Below are 27,987 nucleotides of genomic sequence, written 5' to 3'. Positions count from 1 at the left end.
CTCACGATTGTGGGGATGCTGCAACCATTCACCAGTGTGAAAAATGGTCATAAGTCTCTTCTTTTGGTGCCATAGTAACTTCAAACCATCACTACGATAGGTTGTAACAGAGGTGGTATACACTTACCTTCCCTACCGGTTCACAAAATGTGAGCGCAAGAATTTTAAAGGAGAAGGTCCTTCCACGCATGCACTTTTGACAAAAAAATGACCTAAATGGGATGCCATAGAGCCAAGCGTTGGTGGGCGGGGCCAAGCATGGGTGGGCGGAGCCACCCACGATTTCCGCTACCGATTCGGGCAATCCAGTCCGAACTGGTAGAATACCACCTCTGGGTTGTAAGTCAAGGACTATGTGTATAAAATATTTCATTTGTCACTAAATCTTTTGCCTAACCTTGTATCTGGGGCACCTACGTCCCATCTTAATGCTGGTTTTGCTTTGATTCTTTTCTTTTCCTTCTTCTTTCAATCAGTGAAAAATCAGGCCCGCTGGGTGAAGCAGTTCATTTTTGACATGGAAGAGCTCTTTAGGATCACTAAGGACCCCTATTTCAATGTCATCATTGTAGACTACAGCAGTGATGACATGGATATAGAAAAAGCTCTGAAACAGTCCACCTTGCGCAGGTAAGGATCTGTTTCCTTTAGGAAATCTATTTTCAAATAGAAACAGAAGTCACCAGATACCAAGTCTATAAAGAGTTGACGGAGTAATGAAACTTATTAGTTAAAGAAGTTCCACTGGCTTCTAAGGCTATGCATTTCTCTTTTATCACCACCCATTTCCATTCTGGAGCGCTGGATTGAATCACTGCAGGAACTAATCAGTTTGGAGTTTCTTGTTGAATTTAAAATAAGGACACCCTCAACCCAACTTTCGGTACTGTCCATGGGGTTTGACTGACTGCTCTTTAGAAGGCCAGATCCTGAAGATGAAACTCAAATACTTTGGTCACCTAGTGAGAAGGAAGGACTCCCTGGAAAAGAGCCTAATGCTGGGAAAGATTGAGGGCAAAAGAAGAAGGGGACGACAGAGAATGAGGTGGCTGGATGGAGTCACCGAAGCAGTCGGCGTGAGCTTAAATGGACTCCAGAGGATGGTAGAGGACAGGAGGGCCTGGCCCAGAGGGTCGTGATGGGTTGGACATGACTTCTCAATTAACAACAACCAAAGACAGGGGTAATAGATTTATGCAAGATTAACTCAGCATTTAGAATCATCTCTAAAAACGATCAAGCGTTTCTTGAGAAGTCCAAAACTTTATGTTTATTTTTACATGAGTTTTTACAAGATCAGAAAGATGTTCAGTGAAATCTCATCATATCTATTAGGATTCTAGACATGTTATAAATTGTTGGCGTTTGGCGGGGGTGGGGGGAATACTTACCTTTGTCCTAAAGTCTTCATTTAAGTAATCCAGTTAATTCTACCTATAATTGACCCCCTTCACTTGTAACATTTCACTTGCTGTATTTACTCACAGTGAGGTGCAGCATCTTCTTGCTCGTAGGAATGACAAGTCACAACCCTACTTTCATTTTATGGATGGAAGGTTGGAATTGAGAAATAGTTCATTTTAAAACAGATGGCGATTTGTAACAGATTTGGGAAAGGATTGCCCGAACTTCCATAGTCCACTCTGTCACAATTGTAACTTCCATTTTCTCTAACTTCTCTCCAGCTACCAGTACTTGCGATTGTCTGGGAATTTTGAGAGGTCTAAGGGTCTGCAGGCTGGTATAGACAAAGTCCGGGTAAGTGGTAAGAGTTTGTAATGTAGACTGTTAACGTGGCTACAACTACAAGGAAAAGGCATTTAAAGATGATCATCTTAGCATGTTGCTTTTCAAATAAGATGATTCAGCTGCATTGGCATCTCTGCTTCATAAGCTGCACTAACTGTTTGTTTATTTTATTTATTTATTTATTTATTTTTATTTATTTATTTTTATTTATTTATTTTTATTTATTTATTTATTTATTTTATTTTATTTATTTTATTTATTTTATTTATTTTATTTATTTTATTTATTTTATTTATTTTATTTATTTTATTTATTATTTTTTATTTTATTATTTATTATTTGTTTTATTTGTTTTATTTGTTTTATTTGTTTTATTTGTTTTATTTGTTTTATTTGTTTTATTTGTTTTATTTGTTTTATTTGTTTTATTTGTTTTATTTGTTTTATTTGTTTTATTTGTTTTATTTATTTTTTATTTATTTTGTTTCATTTGTTTCATTTGTTTTATTTGTTTTATTTATTTCATTAATCATGTATTAGATAACATATATAAATATAAACATGATTTTGGATGCACGAAATGGATACGAATAAAAAGAAACATTAGGACAGAGATGGTAGGCATAGGCATGCTGGTGCGCTTATGCACACCCCTTACAGACCTCTTAGGAATGGGGTAAGGTCAACAGTAGACAGTCTAAGGTTAAGGGTTTGGGGGTTTGGGGAAGAACCCCCCTTGTGTGGGACGAGGGGGGGGTTCAGAACAGGTAAGTATTGGTTGCAAATAGTTGCAAACAGGCTGATGCGCACATCTCACACATCCCACGTTCTGCATGCTAATTGGTTGATCCTACTTCCTCTTGGGGCTTTGCAGTTTGAGTGCCCCTTGGCCAAAACATTAACATTCACAGAAATATAAATGCAACAGCTATGCAACCACCTTTGAACAATGGTTCAGTGATGTGCAGTGATGGAGAAGTCTAACACAGTCTTCAGACTCTTCCTTCGTGCAGCATTGGATGTTACGTTTTGTTGGTTCCCCCTGATCTGGCTTCAGCAGCAGGCTGATGACAAGAGGATGGTACCAGGATTAGTCTTCTATAAAAGTTAAGGGGTCACCACAGATCTGGGGCACAGAGGCTGTGGAGACAAGCCCAATGACTTAGGCAGTAGCGGAATTAACAGCTCTATATTTTTGCCTACAGGATTCTCACAGCATCATTTTTCTTTGTGACCTGCACATCCATTTCCCGGCAGGGTTCGTTGACTCTGTTCGGAAGCACTGTGTGGAAGGGAAAATGGCCTTTGCACCCATAGTTATGAGACTGAAGTGTGGTGCGACTCCACAACAGCCAGATGGTAAGGGGTTGGTTGTAGGCAAATGATGCTTCAATAGGAGATTTATTTTCTGGGCAGTGCCGGAAAGTCAAAGACCAGCTGGCTGGCGTGCGCATGCCTGGTTTTTTGGCCATTTTTGGCCGTTTGGGGGGCTGTTTTCTGGGCCGTTTTCAGGCCAAAACCAGCCCATAAACCAGTCTGAAAATGCCCCCAAAATGGCCTGTTTTGGGGGTGGTTTGGGGGCGGTTTTCTGGTGCCCCTGTGCCTGTGAAGACCAGTTGGCTGCTGCGCATGTGCGCGCCGGAAACCAGAAGGGCAACTGGCGATGGTGCGTGTGCCTGCACGTGTGCCATAGGTTTGCCATCACGGGTTTGGGGACTTTATTTTTTTAAAAAAAATGGCTAACAATTAGGGTTTTTTTTTCTTTTATAGGCTACTGGGAAGTTAATGGTTTTGGTCTCTTGGGCATATATAAATCTGATTTGGTTCGTATCGGCGGAATGAACACGGAAGAGTTCCGTGACAAATGGGGAGGAGAAGACTGGGAGCTCTTGGACAGGTCAGTAAGAATTTGGTAGCTATCTTTGAAAATAGTTCAGCCAATGGCCATTCCCAAGAGAGGAATTGTATATATGTAGCTAGTCCTCGACCTATGGCCAGAATTGAGATGAGTATTTCTGATGTTATACCAGGCACTTGTTAAGTGAGTCACACCAAATTTTATGAACTTTGTGCCATGGTTGTAAAGCAGATACCATATTTTTCAGAGTATAAGACATATCGGAGTATAAGATGCACCAAGATTTTGAAGAGGTAATTTTTTTAAAAAAGTGTTTGCACTCTGCAGACCTCCCAAACCCTCTGCACGCTTCATTTTTTGTGCAAATCGGGGCATGCAGAAAGCTTGAGAGGTCTGCAAAGAGCATCTGGGGGCGGGGGGGGGGGGGCAAGCAAAAACAGCCTGTTGTTTTCTCAAGTTTGCCCTCCCCAGCCCCCAGGAACACTTTGCAGGCCTCCCAAACCCTTTGCATGTCTATTTTTTTGAACATTTTCTTTCATCCTAGATATTTTCTTTTTGTTCCATTGGACAACAATGGCATGTGGCTCTGGCCCATCTCTGCCTCCAATGCAGAGCCCTCATCAGAGCCTTCCCCAGGACTGGCCCATGTTCCTCCCCAACCCCCTCACTGTCCGAATCTGCTGCCAGCTCTGCTGGCCGCTAGCAGGCCACAACACATCCCCATGGTCATGTGATCAGAATTGAGGCACTTGTCAAGAGGCATGTATTTATAAATAATATCATAAATAATTTATAAGTATCCCTGGGTCATGTAATCACCATTTATGACCCTTTGACAAGTAAAATTAATGGGAGAAGCTGGATTGACTTAACGACTACATGTTTCCCTCAACCACAATGGCAAAAAAATGTTGACCAATCAAACACAGTTCATTTAACAACCACCTTGCTTAGAAATTCAAATTCTGGTCTCAACTGTGGTCCTAAGTTGAGGACTAACTGTAAACAGTAGGTCAGAAATGATGCCGATTATATTCTTACGTTATTGCACATCACCCAAAATCACTTGTCATGAGATGGGATGCTTTATAAATTTGATAAATTAATATTGAAATCTCCTCCACTTTCCCTTACAGGATATTTCAGGCAGGCCTGGAGGTAGAGCGTCTTTATGTCAGGAATTTCTTCCATCACTACCATTCCAGGAGGGGAATGTGGAATCGACGCGTGCTACAGATCTGATGCATTTTTTCCACTTCTGAATCCCATTTTGGGTTTTCTCTGGAGACATCACTAAGAAGATGCTCATTCTCTTTTTCACAGTGATCACAGCATGAATTTTGAGGCTTAGATGAAAAAGACAAAAAGACCAAATGGAGAGTTTTCATTTAACCACTGGAAAAAAACTGACAAGAGAATGGCCACATGAACACACAACAATTGTGTTTTCAACAGTTGTCTGTCCAAATAGTTGATTTTCGGAGTGTGAAAAACTTTCTCACCAGCATATTACAATCTTCATTCACAGAAGAGTCTCTTTATGGTGCCTTGTTCGTATGGATTTTTTTTAAACAAAACAAAACAAAAACAAAGAGTGCTTTCAATTCATTCATAGCAAAACTTTTAAAAAGCAGTGGATTATTAAATGGATTTATACAGACTTCCATGATGTCTAAAATCCTGAAGGATCTCCAATATTTGAAGGACAAATTGTCTATCACCCAAAAAAAATTTTTTTTGTGAATGACTGCAAACAGAAAGATGCCGGAACTGAAACAAAATGCCTTAAATAGTGTGTTACAAGAGGATTATACACCCCTCTCTTTTTAAAGACCCTCTTTTCTTTGAGGTAATTTAAGAACCCAAAAAACTTAAAATCCATGTCTTTGGACTAAAGTCAATCAATTGTTTGATCTTTGCATGGCACTGTTCAACCTATGCAAGATATATTAAGGAATTTCTCTTCCTACTTTCTTTTTTTGTATTCTTATATTCTACTCAGGTAATGGGAAAGAAACATCTGCTTTAGAAAAATGGATATATTTTTTCTTCTCTGACCACCCACTGCTTCTTTGTCTCAATCAACAGGATATTTGGTGGAGTGATAGTCAAACTGCATCTGAAATCTTGCTGGGATCTGAATTATAATTGGCAGAAGACACTTTGATCAATTTGATAATCATAGGAGGGATACTGCCAATAGGAATATGACTGGTCTTCCTCGGTTGACGCTGGGGAAATAGATCGACACTTCAGTCCCAGACATCAGTACTCAGAGCAAGATCCATAGACTTCAACGGCTTTAATATACTTTTTTTAAATTTATTGTGCGTTCTTACTATTTTTAGTTGGTTTCACTTTTTTATTTTAATGTATTATAAAGCATTCTAAGAGAATTCTTTTTTTTGAAGGGCAAGATATGATTGTTTATAAAATTATTTAATAAGTTATACTTTTGGACTGAGCTCTTGGATAGAAAAGTGATTTGCATCCATGTCAGAAAAGGAAGCCAGTCAGTCAATTTCCTGATGGCAAATTTTATAGGAGGCCCGATGTGGAGCCCCTATTTGGAAAGTTTATGATCCCCTTAGATCCGTGTTTTTCAACCTTAGCAACTTTAAGAGGTGTGGACTTCAATTCCCAGAATTCACCAACCAGAATAATGGATGGGGAATTTGGGGAGTTGAAGTCCACACATCTTAAGGTTTTCAAGAGTGAGAAACAGTGCCTTGGATTAAGTGCACAAAGTCTTAACTGAGGAGTATATACATGCATGTTTATATGTATATTAATGTGTATATGCCCGCCAGGGGTAGGTTGCTGCCGGTTTTACCTGCATGCACAGAACAATTTACAGTGAACTGTGCACGCGCAGTCACTAAAATCCAAAATGGCGGAGGCCCACAATGGAGAAGGAACCAGTTCAGGGGCATGGCAGGGCTGGATCGCTCCCAGTTCTGTGACCCAGACCTGACTTCCACTATTGGTTCGGTCGAATCGGGCTGAACTGGCAGTAACCCACCTCTGATTGCACACACATAAATCAAGCAATGAGACTAATTTCATAACTTCCCACCAATGGCCTTCTTAACCTGGCAGCAATGATCACAGTAACAGACAGAAGCCACCTAATTCAACAGAACCTTTTACAAAGGAAACAAGAGTCTATCCTGTTTAATGCAAGTGTGAATGTGAATAGAATCCACGTCACTGTTTTTCAACCTCGGCAGCTTGAGGATATGTGGACTTTAACTCCCAGAATTCCTCAGCCAGCAAAGCAAAGCTGGCTGGGGGAATTCTGGGAGTTGAAGTCCACGCATCGTCAGGTTGCCACGGTTGAGAAACATTGATGTGTGAACCTAAAGCAAAAAAAAAAAAAAGCTGCCTTTTTAAGAAACCGAGCTCTTAACAGTCTTCAAGCTAAAGTCAACCCACATAGTCAATTCCATCAATCATCAGGAAATTGTAGATTTTGATTCTTTCCACCTCAGTGGGTAAGCCTTTGCAAACCTTATGTCCTCCGTCTTGTCTAAGAAGATGGCTATGTGCTGCTCCCTGTTAGCCTGCGGTAAGAGCCCTTGCTTCAAAAAGTAGAAAATTAAAGGAGAAAATGAATCAGCTAGTATTATTTTTCCAGGAGAAATTCCACCACGTCTCCTTCCCCAAAATCTTTCTTATGGAGGATTTTGTTCCGGCATCTTCTGAGTCCTTTTGTGTGGCCGTAGTAGGCAGGGATTCTCTTTATTGCAAAATATTAATAGTCTCAATTTTTCTATCCAGTGATGCTTATTAAGTTGTTCGCGTCAGTTTTTGTTGTTACCGTGTGCTGGGTTTTTTTCCCCCATTCGGGCATGAAGTTGAGGGGTTGTTTTCACTGTCAGTTTATTTTGGAAAGGAGGAAAGTTAAGTTAAGTTAAGTTTATTTTATTTATATGCCGCCCTTTCCCCCCGAAGGGGACTCAGGGCGGCTCACAACTCAACTAAGGGAGGGGGATACAGACAAAAAATTTAAAACAACACGCAACAATACATAATTTAAAACACACAACAGTCATACCAGGCAACTGCTACCTTGAAGAAACAAATAATCACCGGATAATTTGTTCATGTACAAATAGATATGTTGTCCGATGATGTAGGGATGTCATCCTGGAAAAAAAAATTCCTCCAGTGTGAATGAACATCTGGTTATAAAATATGAAATGCTTGAGTCCAGTTTAGCTTCTGGTGACTTCAGAGATAAGTCCACCTAGGAACGTATGGGCAAAGAAATGAAAATTATTTTCCCTTGCCTTCCTCCGTGGTACTTTCCCCCCCCCCAATTTCCTAGTCCAGGGCCCTGATACTTCCTGGAGGTAACTCATCCAAGTACCCCAGATCGTCTGGAGGGCAGCAAATAATGTCAGAATGGCCGTGCAACAGGGCAGTTGAAGATCTGCCTTTTGTAAATGTCATACGATGTATTCAATGCATGCTAATAAGGGTAGACTTTATCAAACTTGCATCATCACAGCGTCATCACGTGATGTCTCGGGACTTTTTCCCCTTTTCGCTAAACCGGGTGTGGGCGTGGCCAGCTTGTGACACATCCAGCCTATGGGCCGTGGGTTTGACAGCCCTGAGATTGACGCAGTCAACAAGGGTCTCCTAGCAATTATTAAACATCTTAAGGTTGTTGTTGTTTTTAAAAAAACTGTGTTTTGAACCAAGATCCAAACTTTTTTCAATCACTGGAATTGATAAGTAGAAAACAACCATCCCAACTGAAAGACAGATTCATACAGATTTGCTGCTTCATCTATACCTGGGAAAAAGAGTCCCAGCTGCTGTTCTGGGACTAGCAAATGTACTGCTTAAATCAAACCTGACTACATGTCTCCATGGAATGCAAAAGTGCTTGTTCTCAGGAAATACCCCATAAGTACAAGGAAAGAGTTATTTGGGAATCTGTATCCTGGCTGTACGAAGCGGGAAAAGATGTATGATTATTGTTTAGCTGTACTGCACTCTGGAAAAGATTTATGTCCTGATTAAGGAAATCAAAGACAGATTAACTTTTGCTGCAAGGAAATAAGCTCCATACTTCCAAGAGATATAAAATAACTTCATTTTTGCTTTTAGCTTTTATCAAGGAGTCCTGATAGTTATTTATAAAGAACAAGGCATTTTTGATACCAATGAATTATGTAGCATTCTTTCCTAATTGACTCAAAGAAGTATTGTGCAGAGGAATGAAAAAGCATCGACTCTCAGAAAGTTTGCCAGTTACGTCCCTTGGTTTTTAGAACTTTACGAGTATCTCCTAGGAAGGACCACAATTAGGATATTTAATTTTTCTGGGCATTAAGGCAAGTAGCAAATACCGTATCACAACAGCAGCATTTAGGAATTAGATATTTAAACACTCCAAGATATAATCTGGATTTTTTAAAAAAAAAAATGCAATCGAAAAGAATTCAGTCATACTGTCTAACGAAGTATACTGCAAAAGAATCCCACAGTGGCTCGTTCTGTGTAAGCTGCTGTGAATAATTTGATTGTGGTGGGATAGAAATGATTGATAAATAAATGTAATAACCATATCACTATTTCAAGCCTGAGCATTATTGCTGGGTAAAAATAGTGTGTGAAAGAAAGATCATAAAGGCATAAAGTTAACGCTTCCTCATGTTGCTTGGATAGATACAGGAATTAAGCCATTGAGGTTTTCCTCCCAGACAAGAGAGACTTAGTTTATGGCAATATGTATAGCAAAATAACTGTAAAAACCTAACAAATTCAAGGGCAGGGGTGTCAAACTCGCAGTATCATGTTGTCATCACTTGACATATCGCGACTTTTTCCCCCTTTGCTAAAACGGGGGTGGGCCTGGCCAGCGTGTGACACATCCGGTCCATGGCCACAAGTTTGACACCCTTGCTCGAGGGTGCCCACTAGGGGTGGGTTCTGGCAGCTTTGCTCTTAGGCATGCTGTACGCGCATGCACAGAACAATAAAAATTGTTCTGTGCATGTGCAGAAGCAAAAAAACAAGATGGCAGCACCTACGGCGGCGTCCAGAGAACCAGTTCTGGGGTGTGGCAGGCCTGGGTCGCTGCCGGTTCCAACAACCCAGGTCGCCAACCACTATCGGTCTGAACCGGTAGGAATCCACCACTGGTGTCCACCAAGTATGACCCATAATTCAACTTGAACTTTAAATAAAGGAATTATTGTTTAACAATATATCAACAAAGATTTCTCCAATACAGGCTTCCTCTGTCTGCTGCCCACCAGCTCTATTAGACGCCCTTTGTGATAATCCCGAACAGCACAGCAGAGGAAGGAATGAAGATTGAATTTTGCTATCAAATCAGTAAAGAGAGACAAGAATGTGGCTCTTTTAATCTGTATCTGAATCGACTTATTGTTCTGCTGGGATTTCTTTTCCAAGTCTACCTTATCCTTTTTCATGAATACCTGAGGTGTGGTTTGGGTTTTTAAATTCTGCATTTCTGAAACGTGTGCCTTAAATGTGACCTAACTTTTTTTTTCTTTCAAGAAAAGAATGAATCCTGATTAGTTTATAAATACAGGTTCCTCCATGAAAGTTTTTAGGTCGTCTGTGTTTGTTCAGTTTGTCCTTTTGAAACACAGAATTCTGTTCGGTTTATAAATACAGATTTCTCAATGAAAAATATATGGTTGTGTTTGATTGTCCTTAGTTTGTCCTTCTGAACTAACTCGCCTTGTTCATCGTTCAGTGATAACACATATAATGAAGTTATACGTTAATATATACTTTATTAAATAAACGTAAAATGAATAATTATGGAATGTAAAACAATATCCCAGGTCTACGTCCTATAACAGTGATTGGTAACCTTTTTGTCCTTGAGTGCCAACAACCACAATGCAATGCGTGTGCGACCCCCCCCATGCACCACACACCCCTGTGCATGCACACATGACCCCTCATGCTCCCCCACTCATGCACGCACAACCCTACAATCTGTTTTGGGGCTAGCAGTCCTCCACCCTGTCCCCCCACATGTGCCCCCGCCCCCATCATGTATGCATGTCTCCCACATGCGTGTCAAGAGACCCAAACATCAGCTGGCTGGCGGGAGGCATGTGCATGTGCACGGTGGAGCTGAGCTGGGTGATGGCTCACGTACCCGCAGAGAGGGTTCCCATGTGTTACTTCTGGCACATGCGCCATAGGTTCAATTTCACAGTCCTATAGCAACTTTATATTTTTAAAATGAGAGGGATATCAAGATTGTCAAGTGCAGAAAATACATTCATAGAAATTTCAAGAGACATCGTTCTGGGTTCAACTTCAGGTGCTGAATCTCCATTTTAGAGAAGGGATGGACAACTCTAAACCATCTCCTGTTGTTATCGAGTGCAACTTCCAGATATTGAATCATCTCAACTGATGGCAGGAATAATTTCAATGGTAACTTTAATACAATAGCAGAGTTGGAAGGGACCTTGGAGGTCTTCTAGTCCAACCCCCTGCCTAGGCAGAAAACCCTATACCGTTTCAGACAAATGGCTATCCAACATCTTCTTAAAGACTTCCAGTGTTAGGGCATTTACAACTTCCGGAAGCAAGCTGTTCCACTGATTAATTGTTCTAACTGTCATGTACTTCTGTATGTTGTGACTATGTTCACACAATAGGCTATGCTATAGTTTGTTTAATTGTGTATTATTAACTTGACAATTGGCTAGATTCAGAAAGCACAGAGCAAAGTTATAAAATCTGGCTGATAAGCCATATCGGCCTCACAAAACATTGCTCAAGAAATGTTTCATGCACCATCTAATTAGGGTACCCAATGGGGCCATCCTTTCTTGATTTTTCCTGAGTTGAAAGCTGCTTCGCTCATTTGGAAAATGGAGTCTAACCATCCAAACAGTGGTGGGCTGCTACGGGTTTGCCGGGTTCCGGAGAACCCGTAGTAACGTATGGCTGGTTCAGAGAACCTCCAAATCCCGCCCCTGGTTGGCCCATCCCACCTCATGCCATCCCTCCCCTCCCAGGAGTCTCCACGTGACCCGTTTTGGATGTGAGGTAAGTGAAGGGCCTGCATGGAGGTTCAGGGTAGTGGGAAAATGGGCCTCCCAGAAGTTCTGGAAGGCTGGACACAGGCCCGTTTCTGGCTTCCGGAGCCCGGGGGAGGAGGTTTTCGCCCTCCCAGAGGCTCGAAGAAAGCCTCTGGAGCCTGGGGAAGGCGAAAATGCCCCCCACCGTGGTGTAGGAGGTGGACTAGGCCACGCCCACCATGGCCACGCCCACCCAGCAACTGGGCAGAGAACCCATTGCTGAAATTTTTGAAGCTCATCCCTGCATCCAGCTACTGCCTTTCTTGAGGAAAAGGCCAAATATATGGAAATTAGGGCTGCCCAGAGATTCCTTTTATTTTTTTTAAATAGTTTTTATTGAACATTTTAATCTTTAAAAACAGAAAGAAAAACATAACAAGAAAAAACAAAACACAAAATGTACATAATAATGTAGTAATAATGTAAAGTGATTATACAGCCTTCTGTATCAGCTTTCATATTTAGCCTTTCTAGTTCTCCATTCTGCATTGCCTTCCTATTGCTTTTACTTTGTCCTATAATATAACAACAGTAGTAGTAACAAAATAATATTAATTATTTATATTACCATTATATTTACATTCTCTATTTTGTTTTGGCTTCTGTTTTCTAGCCAGTTATAAATTCTATTCCGTATTTTATAGAAATCCGATTCTTCTTTTTCTTTTAGTTCTATTGTCATTTTGTCCATCTCTGCACATTCGAGTAGATGTAGCCACAAGTCTGGAACATTCTACCCTATGTGGTGGATGTGCCCCATCACAGGGAAATACTGGTGCAAAATTCAGAAATGGTTGGACGAAATTACGGAGCAAAAAATAGAACTGAAACCAGAAGCATTCTTATTAGGACTATTAGATTAAAAAAATGGATAAACAACTTCAATACATGATAATACACATACTCACTGCAGCTAGGATCGCTTTTGCACAAAACTGGGGAAAAAATCAATACACACGCAGACGAAACAATAATGAGAAAAGTACTCGAATGTGCAGAGACTCCTTTTAAGCAACAGGATCCAACTTTCCAACTTTAATTTTTTACAATACCCAGTGCAATCCTACATCAGAGACACTGTGTGAAGCTAAATGGAAACAAGCCGTGGGGAGCAGTTTATAGTGTCAAGAGCCCTTGATAAAGGAACCAGCTGAAGCAGCAGAATAAATACAGAATGCCAATACAATCGTAGATTTCAAGAGGTTGTTTCCCCTTAAATGTATCTGATGATGCTACTTGGAGCACTTCTGCAGGCATGTGGCTCCTTCTTTAAATCCCCTGCAGGGCTGTAGTAAATACATTAGCATATAAATGTATTTTCACAAGGGGCTCCCACATTGAACTAAGCAATAAAGAGCTTGTTTGTTTAGCCTGCTGCATGAATAGTGGCTTAAGTAAGTGTTGCAAATGTGATATGCCAACAAGGAGACATATGGACCCCTGGCATTTTTCTGGTTTGTTTTTGGACTTTAAACAGGCATTTAAGTGCAATAAGTGCAAAAGAAAACAAGACAAGCTAGAAATTGGTCAAACAAGTCACAGTTTAAACATAGCTTAGCGTAATATGTACATGCAGCCCGCATACAGGCTCTCATGCAAGGGAACATCTTCAGATTCTTACAAAAGGGATTTGTTTAATTTGTCATATGTCGGCTTTTTTAAAAAAGTCAGTCACATAGACTGTGGTTACTGTTCTATTGTTGGAGATAGCCCAGTGGTGGGATTCAGCCAGTTCGCACTTATTCGGGATAACTGGTTGTTAACTTTCTAAGTAGTTCAGAGAACCGGTTGTTGGAAGGAATCTCATTTTGTTTTTTTTCCCACTTTACAGGGCTAATCCTGTCCGGAAGGCAGGAAGGAAACATTCTGGTGTTGTTTCTAGCCTAATTTTTATTGCCCTGCTTACAGAAACTGCCTCTCCGGTTAACCCTTATGACATAGTAACAGCTAAGGCGAAGCGCCCATTGACCTGAGTGACATTAAGTTGGCCATGCCCACCCAGTCACATGACCACTGAGCCCCACCTACCCAGCTGGATATTAGGGCAGAGAACCGGTTGTTAAATTATTTGAATTCCACCACTGAGATAGCCATAAGCATTTTTAGCAGATGCTTCATTGGCTGCAGAGAAATGGAAAATTGATGGCTTGGTGAACAGAAAGGGAAGGAGAAAGAGGCAATGGGAAGGCTGCTGTCAGGGATCCTGAAATAGAAATAACAACAGCAATAGCTCTTAGACCTATATACCACTTTACAGTGCTTTACAGGCCTTTCTAAGCAGTTTTACAGAGTCAGACTCTTGCCCCCAACAATCTGGGTCCTCATTTTACCCACCTCAGAAGGATGGAAGGCTGAGTCAACCTTGAGCTGGTCAGGATCAAACTCCTGGAGTGACAGTGAGTTAATCTGCTACACTCCTTATAACCTACGTAATCAGGAAACCATCAAGAAAGAAGCATTACCATAATCAATGCTGGTAGGTCAAACTACAATACAACCAACCAGCAAACTTCATTTCCATGCCCTGATAATGTTACCTATCCTGGTAACAAAAAAGCTACAGAGAAATAAACTCAGCAAATGCAAAAAAAAAAAAAATAATAATTTCTCCCCTTATAAGTTAACTTGTGTGCCACTCTAAACCAGAGATTTTTCATTAAAGGATCGGTCAAGCAAAACTTCTGCGAAATTTGCAAAAATTGGAAATTTGGAATCTTTATGAGACACCATTGGTTCTGAACCATGCAAATAAGTATGGTTTTAAATGAATCTGCTGGTTTATGAAATTTGGTAGTCTTTTTTTTTTTGTAGTCTTTGAAAGTCTTTTTGATCTGATCTGGTTAATTTGTTTTCAGATGCCAGTGGGTAGAATTGCACCCTTCCTTCCTGAACTATACTATGTGAAATTTTGGGAGTTCTAGTCCTCACACATCTGGATGACATGAGATGGGCGACAGCTGTTTTAACCTGTTTCTTGTGTGAATCAGGTTAAAATAAATCTTAATCAAAATAAATATGACACTAAATCAGAGGTCGTATTCATCAGGTCTTGACCAGTTCTGGAGAAACAGTAGTGGAAATTTTGAGTCATTCGGAGAACCGATAAATACCACCTCTAACTGGCCTTGACCCCATACACTCTCTGTCTCCCAAGTTCCAGCTGATCAGGATGGAATGGGAATTTTGCAGTAACCTTCCCCATGAGTGGGAAGGGAACAGAGAGTTTACAGTATCCTGCCATGCCCACCAAGCCACGCTCACCAAGCCACGCCCACCAAGCTATGCCACGCCCATAGAACTGGTAGTAAAAAAAATGAATCCCACCACTGCACTAAATCATGGTTGCTCAGCATGGAATGTGAAACTATTCAAATTGATTTCACATTCAGCTAAAAGGTCCTCTAGGTGTGGATGACACGTTTAACCAAAAGAAGGTTAAAATTGTGACTGAAGAGCCATGAATCATAAGGTTACAAAGAAGACACAATCATTTCCTTTAACCATCTATGAATTGTGCAATCTCTATAATTATAGGTAAATCCCAGGGTAAATGAAGCAAATAAATTTATGAGAATTTAGGCCATTAAGGATGAATTAGTTTCCCATTAAAGGCAATTACTAGTTTTATACACTGCTCTAAATCATAACGAGTTCCTTCAGTTTGGCTTAATGTATCTGTAATCAGTCAATTTATTTGGTTAATCAGCTGTGGTTAAATCAGTTATAACTTAATCAGTGATGGGTTTCAAAAAAATTTAGAACCTCTTCTGTAGGTGTGGCCTGATTTGTGGGAGTGGCTTGCCAGCCATGTGACCGGGTGGGAGTGGCTTGCCAGCCATGTGACTGGGTGGGAGTGGCTTGCCAGCCATGTGACCGAGTGGGAGTGGTTGGCAGTCATGTGACTGGGTGAGTGTGGCCAACTTGTAAAATGTGGTGAAACTCACTTAATAACGCTCTTGCTTAGAAACCAAAATGTTGGCTCAGAAACTCTGGCATTTGAAGCACACAAGTCTTAAAGCTGTCAAGTTACAAGACCCTTGCACCACTAACCCTTTAGAAAAAAACCCAAGGGCTATTCAAACTTGACAGCTTTAAGACTTGTAGACTTCAACTCCCAGAATTCCTCCTCTTGCTCTTCATCTTGATGATGTGCGGACGGGCAGGGGGAGGGAGCTGGAACCAGTTCTAAAAGGCATTGTAGATTTGTGGAACCTCCCATATAGAAGAGGTTAGAACTGGCAGGAACCTACCCCTGAACTTAATGCTAAAAAATATAGCTAATCACTAACTCCTCATTCCCAATCATTCCTGTATCCCATTTTGGAAAATTTCTGGTGACAAATTAATGCTAGTGTTTAGAGATCTGAAATGTGTTTGACTCGTCCATTTTGTTAGCATTCAGACTTGGACCTGAGGCAGAAACAACATTGGTCATTCTGTGGATGATAATTGTTGGAACCTTGATGGAGGGGCATGTGTCTTCCTAATCCTACCATCCTCGTGGTTGTGTTCAATACCATTGGTCTTAATATCCTCCTAGATTGCCTGTATGCTTTCATGGGGGAGACAGTGTTTTGCACTTGTTCAGCTTCTGAGTGACTACTGCTAGTTGGAAGTTAAGAGAACAATAGGTGGTCCTGTGGTGGCCAAAATTGGCTACTCCAAAATTGGCTACTGCAGCATTTAATCTTCTCTCTCTGGTTATTCAATACCAATAGCACTTAGATTTATGTACCGCTTCATAATGCTTTACAGCCCCCTCTAAATAGTTTACAGAGTCAGCATATTGCACCCCCCAACAATCTGGATCCTCATTTTACCGACCTTGGAAGGATGGAAGGGTGAATCAACCTTGAGCAGGTGAGGATCGAACTCCTGGCAGTAGAATTCAGAGTTTGCCTGCAATACTGCATTCTAACCATTGCGCCACCATGGCTCTTATTCAAGCGGTGCAATTGGACACTTGCGAGGACTCACAAATGATTTTAGAGTTATCCCCCCTGGCCTTGGCATTGTAACTGCTGTGGAACCTAATCCCAAGAGGAGCAAATTTCCAACAGAACTACTCCAGCTTCACCCTTCTTGTTGCTCAGTGAGATCCCAGGGAGAACTGCCAAGTTCTAGTGCCAGGTCATGACTAGCTACAATATTGCCCCATAGAGATCTGGCATTTATAGATGTACTTCAGTGGTGGGATCCTCCCGGTTTAACAACCGGTTTGGTGATCGCGCAATTTGAGCACACGCAATTTGATGAAATCTTCACTTCCGGGTTTCTTTGGAGGAGTAACACAGCTGATTTGCGTGGCAATCTGCTTTGCCACGCAAATCAGCTAAGAAGATAAAGGTAAGAAAATAGCGCAGGCAGGCAGTTGGGCCCATCTGATCATCGGGGAGAACCGGTTCACTCTCAGCTGATCGTTGGAGCTACTGGTTTGCCCGAACTGGTCCGAACCGGTTGTACCCACCCCTGATGTATTTTATATATTGAGCAGTGTGAAAACCTGAGCTTGGAGCAGAACCTTTAAAATTAGCAGCTTCTTTGCTTTCTGTCTTGTATTTCAGTTCAAATTCTTCACAATTTTTTGAAAACTTGTTGAGTCTGAAGGATACTAAAGCAAAATTAGCAACATCAACAATAAGTATAATTATGGCATGTTAGAGACTGACAAACTATTTACTGCATGAACTCTTGTAAATCCATTTCTCACTTATTTAGTATCAGATTGGAAGGGAAAGCATATCTTTTATATTTTGACATCCATGGTTTTCTTCCTGTTTTAGATTATGAGATTGATTCAAGGGCACTTTTATTGTTCAAGATATCAACTCACATATACGGTGAATAACAAGGAGTACATGATTGAATATATATATATATATATATATATATATATATATATATATATATATATATATATATATAGAAGCTATACATTACCTTTTTAAATCTCTTATTGCTTTATTAGGCAAATTATTAAACAAATTTATATAGCTGCCCAAGTACATATAAGTGACTCAACTTTTAAAAATGGCAATAGTGTAATGGAATGAATTTATCATATAATGGTTTTTGTCCAGTGGTGAGGTTCAGCCAGTCCACAACTGTTTGGGAGAACCAGTTGTTAACTTTCTAAGCAGTTTGGGAGAACCAGTTGTTGGAAGAAATCTCCTTTTGTTTTTTTCCACTTTACAGGGCTAATCCTGTAAGGAAGGCAGGAAGGAAACATTCTGGTGTTGTTTCTAGCCTAATCTTTATTGCCCTGCTTACAGAAACTGCCTCTCCGGTTAACCCTTATTACATTGTAACAGCTAAGGCAAAGCGTCCATCGATGTGAGTGGCATTGAGTTGGCCACACCCACCCGGTCACATGACCACCGAGCCCTGCCTACGCAGCTGGTCATTAGGGCAGAGAACCAGTTGTTAAATTATTTGAATCCCACCACTGCTTTTGTCATACAACACTTAAAGAACAGGTAAGAAATTACATAAATATTAAAGAGACTTATAGACAAAACAGAGGGGAATAAATTCAGTGCCTGGGAATTCTAGTAATTTTATTCCCGATATATGAGACTATCATGTTCATAAAAAATAGATAGGAAGTATAACTTCAATAAATATTTCCTTGGAAACATGCAAGAACTTCTTAAGCGAGTCAATTCAGCCAATATTTTATTCAGAACATTACACAACCTCTCACTTTCTTGGGTGAATCAAGTAGCAATCTGGTTGAATAAGTTCAAATAAAGTATAAAATAGAATACGGCGTGAGCTATTGGGTATAAAAAGCACGCTATAAGGAAGACAAAGAACTGGAAATATAAATACTAATTTGCCTGCTCTTTCTTGAATCCAATAAGAAGCACTAGAGGGAGTTATTTACAGTACAATCCTTCTCAGAAACATTTATAACACAAAATGTAACACACATATCATATTAAAAGACTGTTTCTTGCCTCTCCTGATAACTCAAGTTTCTCTAAGACGGGACTAAATCAAACTTCTCTGGTGAGAAAAAAAAAATCTTACTTTCAAACAACTAAACTGCTGTGAGATTGGAATAATACCTTTTGACCTCATAGTTTGTGAAGATTCTCAGTCATCCAGGTCATGGTTGTCCCAAAGGTGCTTTTTCTGGAGGCAACTGGACTTTCTTGTTTTTTCTTCAAAATCGTTTCTCTTCTCATCCAAGAAGCTTCTTCAGCTCTGGCAGGATAGTGGGGGATGGAAGGATTTATATTCCTTGCAGACAGCTGGTCATGTGCATCCTTTTAGAGGGTGTAGGAGTAGGAATGGGTTTCCAGAGAAAAAAATGCAGTCTACAGGAATCAGGAGCACCACTCAGGTGACCCTGAGGACACAGATGCTTCCATGACCTTCCAAGTGCTTCAAAATCCCTCAAAAAGGATGCAAATGACCAGCTGTCTGCAAGGAATATAAATCCTTCCATTCCCCACTATCCTATCAGAACTGAAGAAGCTTCTTGGATGAGAAGAGAAACATCTTCAAAGAAAAAACAAGAAAGTCCAGTTGCCTCATGAAAAAGCACCTTTGGGACTTTTGACCTCATGGAGTTCCACCACAGTTCAGGAATATCCAATAGCCTCAGTATAGGAAGGAGTAGAAAATATAAACTCTGTCTTCACTTCCAAATTAAATTAAATTTCCCCATCCTGGCTGGGGAGAATTCTGGGAAGTCCACATACGTTAAAGCGGCTCAGGTTTAGAAGGTTGAGAAACATTGGTTTATACTATCCCACGCTCACTGAAATCTAAACTCATACACAGCTCTAAAAACTCATTTTTTTATCAGCTATAGTGCACAGAAACCAAAGAACACCCTTGAATAAGGTATATTTTAATATATAAAGAGAAAACAAATAATATTTGGACTATCAAAGGATGTCCCAGTTGCAACTGTGACAACCCAACGGCCTTTTCAAATAATGTAAAAGTAGAATACAAACAAGTTTTGCACTCTTTGCAAAAGAAGATTAATCTATAGAGCCTTAAAATAACATGCATGACTATATACCTTATTACCGGTATTAAAGTTAGCTGAAGTTTATACTGTGGCTTATTTCCTAGATACTGAAAGGCGTGTACAGTATCACGCATAGAGGCAATGCCTGCACTGGCCTGTATTTTAACAAAATGATAATGTTACCCAAAAATACAAGTTTAAAATTAAGATTTATATGGTTTGTAAAGCAAGGCTGCCTTTCCCCCCTGTTGCAAATGACATGGGATTTTGACATCCCAATTGGAATAGAGTCATGTTTGCTTGGAGGCCTCTATGACGCTAAAACAAGGGTGGGTAGCCATGGCAACTTTATAACCTGTGGATTTCAACTCCCAGAATTCCAGAGACAGCATGCTTGGTTCAGAAAAATCTAGAAGTTGAAGTCCACTGATCATAAAGTTTCCATAGTCACCCAGCCCTGGGATAATGTCTCATTTCCCAATGTTCTGATTGATATAGTAAGTTTTCCTGAAACAAAAACTAATTGTACGACACCCTAAAACTGTGATGGCGAACCTATGGCCCTTGTGCCACAGGTGGCACGCGGAGCCATTTGTCAGGACACGTGAGGCATTGCCTGTCATCTGGCCAATGCGCATGTGCGCACTGGCCAGCTGACTTCGGCCTTCTTTTGAAGCCGTTTTTCGCCTCAAACAAACTTCCGTTTTGCTCATAGGGTGGGTTTTCGCCCTCCGGAGCCTTCAAGGAAGCCTCCTGATGGCCCCTGAAAGCTCTGGAGGGCGAAAAACGGACCTATGGAGCAAAAAATGGACCTACGGGAAAACCGGAAGTTCGGGAACTTCTGGTTTTTCTGTAGGTCCGTTTTTCGCCCTCCAGAGCCTTCAGGGAAGCCTCCTGAAGGCTCTGGAGGTCAAAATCGGCCCTGGGGTCTTCAGAGGGCATCTGGGGGGTGGGGCGGGGAAGTCTGTTTTCTAGAAAGCCTCTGGAGCCTGGGGAGGGTGAAAAAAAGCAGCAAAAGTGTGTGTGTGTGTGTTGCTGGTCGTGCACATGCGCTCACGGGGGGGGGGCAGGTCACATGCATAGCATTATGGGTGTGGCACGCCGGCGCACAACTCCCCCTGTGCTCCCCCCTCGCTTTTGGCACGGCAGCCAAAAAAGGCTCGCCATCACTGCCCTAAAATATTCATTGTAGTTGCTGAAAATGTCCCTAAAATCTGTGATCCTGGAACTGTTGTATCTTTGCACTCGGAACAACTGGTGTAATAACAAGCACTTGTCCCAGAAGATGCAATAATTCAGGAATGGGGAACTCATTATCCTCCAGCTACCGTATAACTCCTATCATCTCAAACTATTGTCCATGCTGCCCGAGACTGGATTCTAACAACTGTATACGGCAATAGGTTTCCCATGTCTACATAGATAGTGGAGCCTTTGGGGATTTGGATTTAGATTTGGATTTAACTTTATTTGTATGCCGCCCTTTTCCCTGGGGGGACTCAGGGCGGCTCACAATTCAGGGGGAGGGAAGGACAAAACAAGTTATACACATGAAGACAATACATCGTTAAAAAGCACAACAGTCATACTATTCGGGTGGGGTTGAAGTCTTTAGCCCCAGGCCTGTCGGGACAGCCAGGTTTTAAGGGCTACGCGGAAGGTCTGAAGGGTGGTGAGGGTACGAATCTCCACGGGGAGTTCGTTCCAGAGGGTCGGAGCAGCCACCGAGAAGGCTCTCCTCCGGGTAGTTGCCAGCCGACATTGGCCAGCTGATGGAATTCGGAGGAGGCCTAATCTATGGGATCTTACTGGCCTAGTGGAGGTAATTGGCAGTAGGCGGTCTCTCAAGTACCCAGATCCAATACCATTGGACTGTTTATGCTTAGGATTGTGCCTTTTCTGATCAGGCTGCTTTAGTTGTACGCAATCTTTTCCAAGAATGATGTGTAGAGCTGGTTACGGAAGGATAGATTAGAAAAAGGTTGAGAAAAAAGGGAGCTTATAAATGGAACAAAATTAAAAGGTGCCCTTCAGGATTGAGGTCTGAAGAAAGATCTCCCAGTCAACTGCTGTGGGCACCATCCTGCAAGAAAAACCAAAAGGTTAAGGACTCTCACGCACATTACCCATCCCAACACTGCTGATCATGAAAGGGAAAGGAGGTGAATTGAATGAACTCATGAAATATTTTTTTAAAAAGAATGTTATAAAATATGTTTCTTCACCTCTTCTCCCAAAATGGGTCCCAGAGCTATTTGTATAAAAGTTGATTTAAAAAGAAGTGTTTGCACTGCATTTTTTTCCCCAGTACTAAATGAAATGATTGATACACATGCGAAACATCACGATATGCTATTTTAGAATTGGCAACTTTATCCAAGATTCTCCTCGGAAAAAATCTATCCACTTCAGGGATGGGCAACTAATAACAACTTTATGATCTGTGGACTTCAACTCCCAGAATTCCTGAGCCATGGGATTCTTGGGAGTGGAAGTCAACAGGTTGTAAAGTTGCCATAGTTACACACCGTTGATCTACATCAGGGGTGTCAAACTGGTGACCCTTGGGCCGGATGCATCACACATAGGCCACGCCCATCCCAGCTCCATAAAGGGGGAAATGTTACGATACGTCATGTGACGGCAACATGATGCGGCCAGTTTGACACCCATGATCTACATGGTTCCTAAGACCTGAGACTGACTTGCTAGCGTGTGATCAATCAATGAAAATCATGCAAAGTATTAGAAATACTGCACAAAGTATATGAGACATGAGGTAAGAAAAAAGAAAAGAAAACATGGCTAAATCTATTTTACACTAACATTGTTCACTGTATCTCTGTCAGTGGTGGGTTTCAAATTTTTTTAGAACCTATTCTGTAGGTGTGGCCTGTTTTGTGGGAGTGGCTCGACGGTTATGTGACTGGGTGGGCATGGCTTGGCAGTTATGTGACCGGGTGAGTATGGCCAACTTGGAAAATGTGGTGAAATTCACTTAACAATGTTCTTGCTTGGCAACCAAAATTTTGGGCTCAATTCTGATCATAAATTCTTTCTTTCTTTCTTTCTTTCTTTCTTTCTTTCTTTCTTTCTTTCTTTCTTTCTTTCTTGTGTCTCTCTCTCCTTTCTTTCTTTCCTCCCTTCCTTCATTTCTCTTTCTTTCTTTCTTCCTTTCTTCCTTCCTTCCTTCATTCTTCCTTCCCTTCTTTCTTTCTTGTGTCTCTTTCTCTCCCACTTTCTTTCTTTCTTTCTCTATCCTTCTTTCTCTTTCTCTTTCTTTCTTTCTCTCTCCCACTTCCCTCTCTCTCTCACACACATGTTCCTTGCAGTTGGTGAAAATTTCTGTTTTGCCAACTGGGAGTTTGGCAAATAAGCCTCACTATCCATTTAAAACTAACCCTATCACCCTATACACTGTGGGGTAGGGGTGATTTTCATGGTGGCAGAAGGGGGACTCGGCACTTGGCACCAAAGGCTTCACTCCCGAGATGCCCCCGTCTTCCTACCTATAGCCATAGGCATCGAAAGCCTTAAAACGCCACCTCCATGTATTCATAAGGGCAAGCAGCTTCACAAATTGCATCAAGAATAGGGACAATGGGTAGTGATGACTGGAAAGGAGAGACCTTTCGCTTTGGGGCTCCTGCTCCGCTCGGCTCCTGGGAGGGCTTAGGCGGTAGCGGCGGCGGCGGTTCCTGGGGAGTGAAGTCATTTTGGCCCCCTGAGCTGCCCGCCAAGTCTCTGAGGCACCTGTCGCTTGTAGGAGGAGGAGGAGGGGTGGCGTAAAGCAATGCCACCTTAAACCAAAGCCTCTGAGTAACTGGGAAAGTAAGCCGCGCTTGGAACCTGCCGAAAACTACTGCTCAAAAAGCTTTTATATTCAGTCTCGATTCATAAAGTTATTTATTTTTGAGCCCTTATGTTCTTTTAGGATACACTTCGCTTTTATGTAACCCCCTGATCTTAAATACACAGCCCTTTTTGCTTTGGCTCCCTTCAAAAGACTATACTCTTTTCACTCAGAGCACTAGACACTACACTGTTCCCCTCATGACACTACACCCTTTCCCCTCTGAACACTACACCCTTTCCCTTCAGAACACTGAACACTACACTATTCCCCTCAGAACTCTACACACTTTCCTCTCAGAACACTACATACTTTCCCCTCAGACCACTAGACATTACACTGTTCCCCTCAGAACACTACACATTTTCCTCTCAGAACACTACATACTTTCCCCTCAGACCACTAGACATTACACTGTTCCCCTCAGAACACTACACACTTTCCCCTCAGAACACTACATACTTTCGCCTCAGAACACTACATACTTTCCCCTCAGACCACTAGACATTACACTGTTCCCCTCAGAACACTACACACTTTCCCCTTAGTACACTACACACTACACACCACCTTCTACTTTTCTATCCATCTTAAAATGTCTCTATCCATTCTCCCAACGGATGTTTGTAACCCTTTACCAAGTTAATTTTCCTCAAGTAGCTAACCAGACAGCTGAAAGCTGAAAGAATGGGAAGAAAAATGGGTCCACTAAGAAATGTCAACCTAGTCAAACGAAGAGCTAGGTAGGAATTCCATCCCCTTCTTACCCTTCCAAGAGTCAGTAGAACCTTCGTCCATAAGAGTTTGGATACAGCCCTGTCTTCTGCACCCCAAAGGCTGTAATGAAGATGTTGATAATGACTATGATGAAGACGAGGATCGTGGTAATATTGTTGAGCAAGTCCAGGCGCTGCTGTTTTGCCACATCATTCAGATTCAGTCGAGCTAAAAGCATTAAATCCAATATGGTCAAAATTTCAGACAGAGGTACTTTGTTTTCTTCCCCCCACCCTCCCTCCCTTTAATTACAGGTGCTTTTCCCCGAGACTCAGAAAACACTAAAAAGGAATATACAAAACTGCATTGAATTATTTTATGATTTCTTGAGTATTAGGTAAAGGTAAAGGTTCCCCTCGCACATATGTGATAGTCATTCCCAACCTTAGGGGCGGTGCTCATCTCCGTTTTAAAGCCGAAGAGCCAGTGCTGTCTGAAGACATCTCTGTGGTCATGTGGCCGGCATGATTCAACACCGAAAGCACACAGAACGCTGTTACTTTTCTACCAAAGATGGTCCCTATTTTTTTACTTGCATTTTTACATGCTTTTTAACTGCTAGGTTGGCAGAAGCTGGGCCAAATAACGGGAGCTCACTCCATTACATGGTGCTAGGGATTCGAACCGCCAAACTGCCGACCTTTCTGATTGACAATCTCAGCATCTTAGCCACTGAGCCACCGCATCCCTCTTGAGTATTAAGATGGTCTTATTTGATTTTTCTCCCCAAAAAGTCAGGGTAATAAACCATGTTGTCCTTCCCAATCCTATATGTGATTATCCCCCCCCCCCCCCCCGGTCTACACAGCAGTGAGAAGTAAAAGCTTAGAAACAGGGCTTCGATCCGTTACGGTTGCTTGTCTTTCCTTGCATATTTATAGCTAAATCAAATATTTCAGGAGCAAATTGCATCCTGGGTTCTCTCCCCTCCTTGAATTTCTCACTGCTTAGCAAAGAGGAGAATGCAAAAACAATACATTTCCTTGATGTAATATAAGTTTACACCACTCTTAAAATAAAACGTGCATATGGAGAACAGGTGACAGGAAACATGTGGCCCTTCCTGATTACTTTCCTCCCCCCCCCCCCCGCCAAGGAGCAGGATTTGCTGTCATGCAAATGACATGTGGAACCAATAGCAAAAGGCGCCTTGGTGCTTGGTAAGCTGCCCTCCCTAGCAATTTTCCACAAAGTTTGTTTAACTGAAAACCCAATGCAACTCTCCATCCAATAGGGCCTGATTGCTTTTGAAGAACGGATTCGATGACACTGAGCCATTGAAATAAGTGTGTGTGTGTGTGTGTGTGTGTGTGTGTGTGTGTGTGTGTGTGTGTCACAGTTTGGACCCCCTGTTGGTCAGACATTTTTAAGAAGCTGAAAGCCAAGGGTGCAGGATCCATGCATGTTGAGAATGCTAACAATCAGCCTCTATATATAGAAGAGAGTTTCTATTGATACAGGAGGACTGCAGCTGTATGGAGCTCAAGTTCATGACCCTGTCATTCCTTTCAATGCCAAACACATAAGGAGAGAAAGACAGGCTGCTTTTATCATGCAAGGGCATGAGGGGGGGGGACAGGGAGGAGGGGGGGAAGCAAGGGGAAGGAGCACGGAGGACCAACCCAGACAGTTGCGGAGACGGTTTCCTCTATATATAACCACAAGAGATTCAGAGAAATATACTAGGGCGATTACAAAGGGAAGGAAAAATACCACCAGGGTGGTTGTATTTATTTAAGAAACGGGGTCAATGCAGGAAGGTGCATGTAGGCCGCTTCTTCAGCCGCAGCGTGCAACAAACACATCCGTGTTTTCATGGCTGCGGACAGCAAGTATCAAAGTCTTCCCATCAAGAGCACTGTGATGGAAATTTGATTGCTCGCTGTGACCTGGTTAATTGGAGGCTTCCAAGCTCTCTGCTTCAATGGGAAAGCTTAGTATTGTTTAAGGCTTCGCTTCTCATCAACTCCAGCTAGTATAGACAAGGACGGAGAGTAACTGTAGTCAAACAGTCCTGGGGGGAGGCAGCGAATGCGCTATTGATAAATCCGCTGGATCTTAAATTGCGCGGGTTTTAAAGATGGGATAGGACAAAGTATTGGAGATCCCCGTTTCTTTTAAGCAGCAGGAAGCTGTCTTAATGCCAGTGTCAAAAATGTCAGTAGTTCTTAGATTACAGCTTATTTAACCAACTGGCTCAGTGGCTAAGACGCTGAGTTTGTCGATCAGAAAGATTGGCAGTTCGGCAGTTCGAATCCCTAGTGCCGCGTAACGGAGTGAGCTCCCGTTACTTGTCCCAGCTTCTGCCAACCTAGCAGTTTGAAAGCATGTAAAAATGCAACTAGAAAAATAGGAACCACCTTTGGTGGGAAGGTAACAGTGTTCCGTGCACCTTCGGCGTTTAGTCACGACGGCACAGCGCTGACTCTTTGGCTTTGAAACGGAGATGAGCACCGCCCCCTAGAGTCCGGAACGACTAGCTCATAGGTGCAAGGGGAACCTTTACCTATTTGTATTAATATACTAATACTACACTAAGTTTCATTTATTTATTTAATTGGTTTGTATGCTGCCCACTCTCGAGAGACTCAGGGCGGCTTACACGTAAAAAAAAGGAAGGGGGGGGGACATACAAAAAATAAAAAACAACATTAAAAATTCCACAACATTCATAACTTAGGATGGGGCTGGATAAATCAACAGCCCCAGGCCTGCTGGAACAGCCAGGTCTTGGTCGCTTTGCGAAAGTTCGGAAGGGTAGTAAGGGTCCGGATCTCAACGGGGAGATCGTTCCATAGGGCCGGAGCAGCTACAGAGAAAGCTCTCCCCCAGGGAGTCGCCAGCCGACATTGACCGGCAGATGGAATCCGGAGGAGGCCTAGTCTGTGCGATCTTAAAACATATACAGTAGTCCTTGACTTACAACAGTTCATTTAGTGACTGTTCAAAGTTGCAACGGCACAGAAAAAAGTGACGTGACCATTTTTCACAGTTACGTCCTTTGCAGCGTCCCCGTGATCACTTCCAGCATGTATGCCATATGTTTGCCATCACGGTTCTAGGGCACGGTTTAGGCATTTGGATTTTGGGACTGTTCACATACAGTAGCTTCTCTTGTAAATGACTCAAACAATTCAATTACAGTTTGAAACAAAGAACAGGAAAGCTCTCCTTATAACACCCCCCCCAAAAAAACCCATCTTACTCATCACAATAAGGAGAATCCCAATGGTCATCTGGAAGAAGAGGGACACGCTGATGAGAACTATCAGAGCCACATAATAGTGGAATGAAGGTCCCTGTTCCAGGACTCCCTTCAGCTGTGCAGCATTAGCCATAAAGAGGGCCACATCCAACATGCTCTCTGCCACACTTTTCTTGGTAGCATAATGGTTTATGTTGATTACACTTTCCCCACGGAAACCAAGGTTAGATCCCTGAAAGAGGAAAAAACAACAACATTAAGAACCAGGAAGGGAAATTACCTTGCCCTCCTGTTATAGGTGGATGCAATAAATGTGTCACGCCTGCAAGCCATCTTTTCTTTTGGACCTCAGGCCTGCCACACTTTCTATTATTCTACTATGCAATTTTTTCTATTGTGGGAAAATGGGAGAAGGGATTATATGGAGTTGTGTGATATGTAGCCATAACAAAATTCCTTTCTAGA

At 41.8% G+C, this 27,987-nt stretch overlaps 2 protein-coding genes across 2 annotated transcripts in view; one reads left to right on the top strand and one right to left on the bottom strand.

Moving 5' to 3' along the window:
* The window catches only part of B4GALNT3 (beta-1,4-N-acetyl-galactosaminyltransferase 3), a 109,229-nt gene extending 104,380 nt beyond the window's left edge, over window positions 1–4,849 (top strand). The window contains exons 15-19 of the mRNA XM_032221107.1: window positions 477–630; window positions 1,686–1,758; window positions 2,955–3,108; window positions 3,520–3,646; window positions 4,744–4,849. Of these exons, the coding sequence (XP_032076998.1) occupies window positions 477–630; window positions 1,686–1,758; window positions 2,955–3,108; window positions 3,520–3,646; window positions 4,744–4,849 (614 nt within the window). The remainder of the gene's footprint in view (window positions 1–476; window positions 631–1,685; window positions 1,759–2,954; window positions 3,109–3,519; window positions 3,647–4,743) is intronic.
* Window positions 4,850–24,318: 19,469 nt separating this feature from the next.
* On the bottom strand, window positions 24,319–27,691 carry NINJ2 (ninjurin 2). The gene is made up of 2 exons (XM_032220506.1): window positions 27,523–27,691; window positions 24,319–24,485 (listed from the first exon to the last, which is right to left on the bottom strand). The coding sequence occupies exons 1-2, from the start codon at window positions 27,674–27,676 to the stop codon at window positions 24,319–24,321; spliced, it is 321 nt and encodes a 106-aa protein (XP_032076397.1). The 5' UTR covers window positions 27,677–27,691.
* Between the last annotated feature and the right edge of the window lie 296 nt (window positions 27,692–27,987).

The sequence above is a fragment of the Thamnophis elegans genome, chromosome 7, assembly GCF_009769535.1.
Source record: "Thamnophis elegans isolate rThaEle1 chromosome 7, rThaEle1.pri, whole genome shotgun sequence".
NCBI classification, from domain to species: domain Eukaryota; kingdom Metazoa; phylum Chordata; class Lepidosauria; order Squamata; family Colubridae; genus Thamnophis; species Thamnophis elegans.
The sequence above is the reverse complement of the archived record's forward strand: the minus strand, read 5'-3'. Positions and strand labels throughout refer to the sequence as shown.

What these genes read in the sequence shown, in the direction of transcription:
- NINJ2 (XM_032220506.1), bottom strand. Translation starts at nt 27,676, where the DNA reads ATGTTGGATGTGGCCCTCTTTATGGCTAATGCTGCACAGCTGAAGGGA. An exon ending in GATTCTCCTTATTGTGATGA is followed by an intron (nt 24,486 to 27,522) that starts GTAAGATGGGTT and finishes TAATGCTTTTAG; the next exon opens with CTCGACTGAATCTGAATGAT.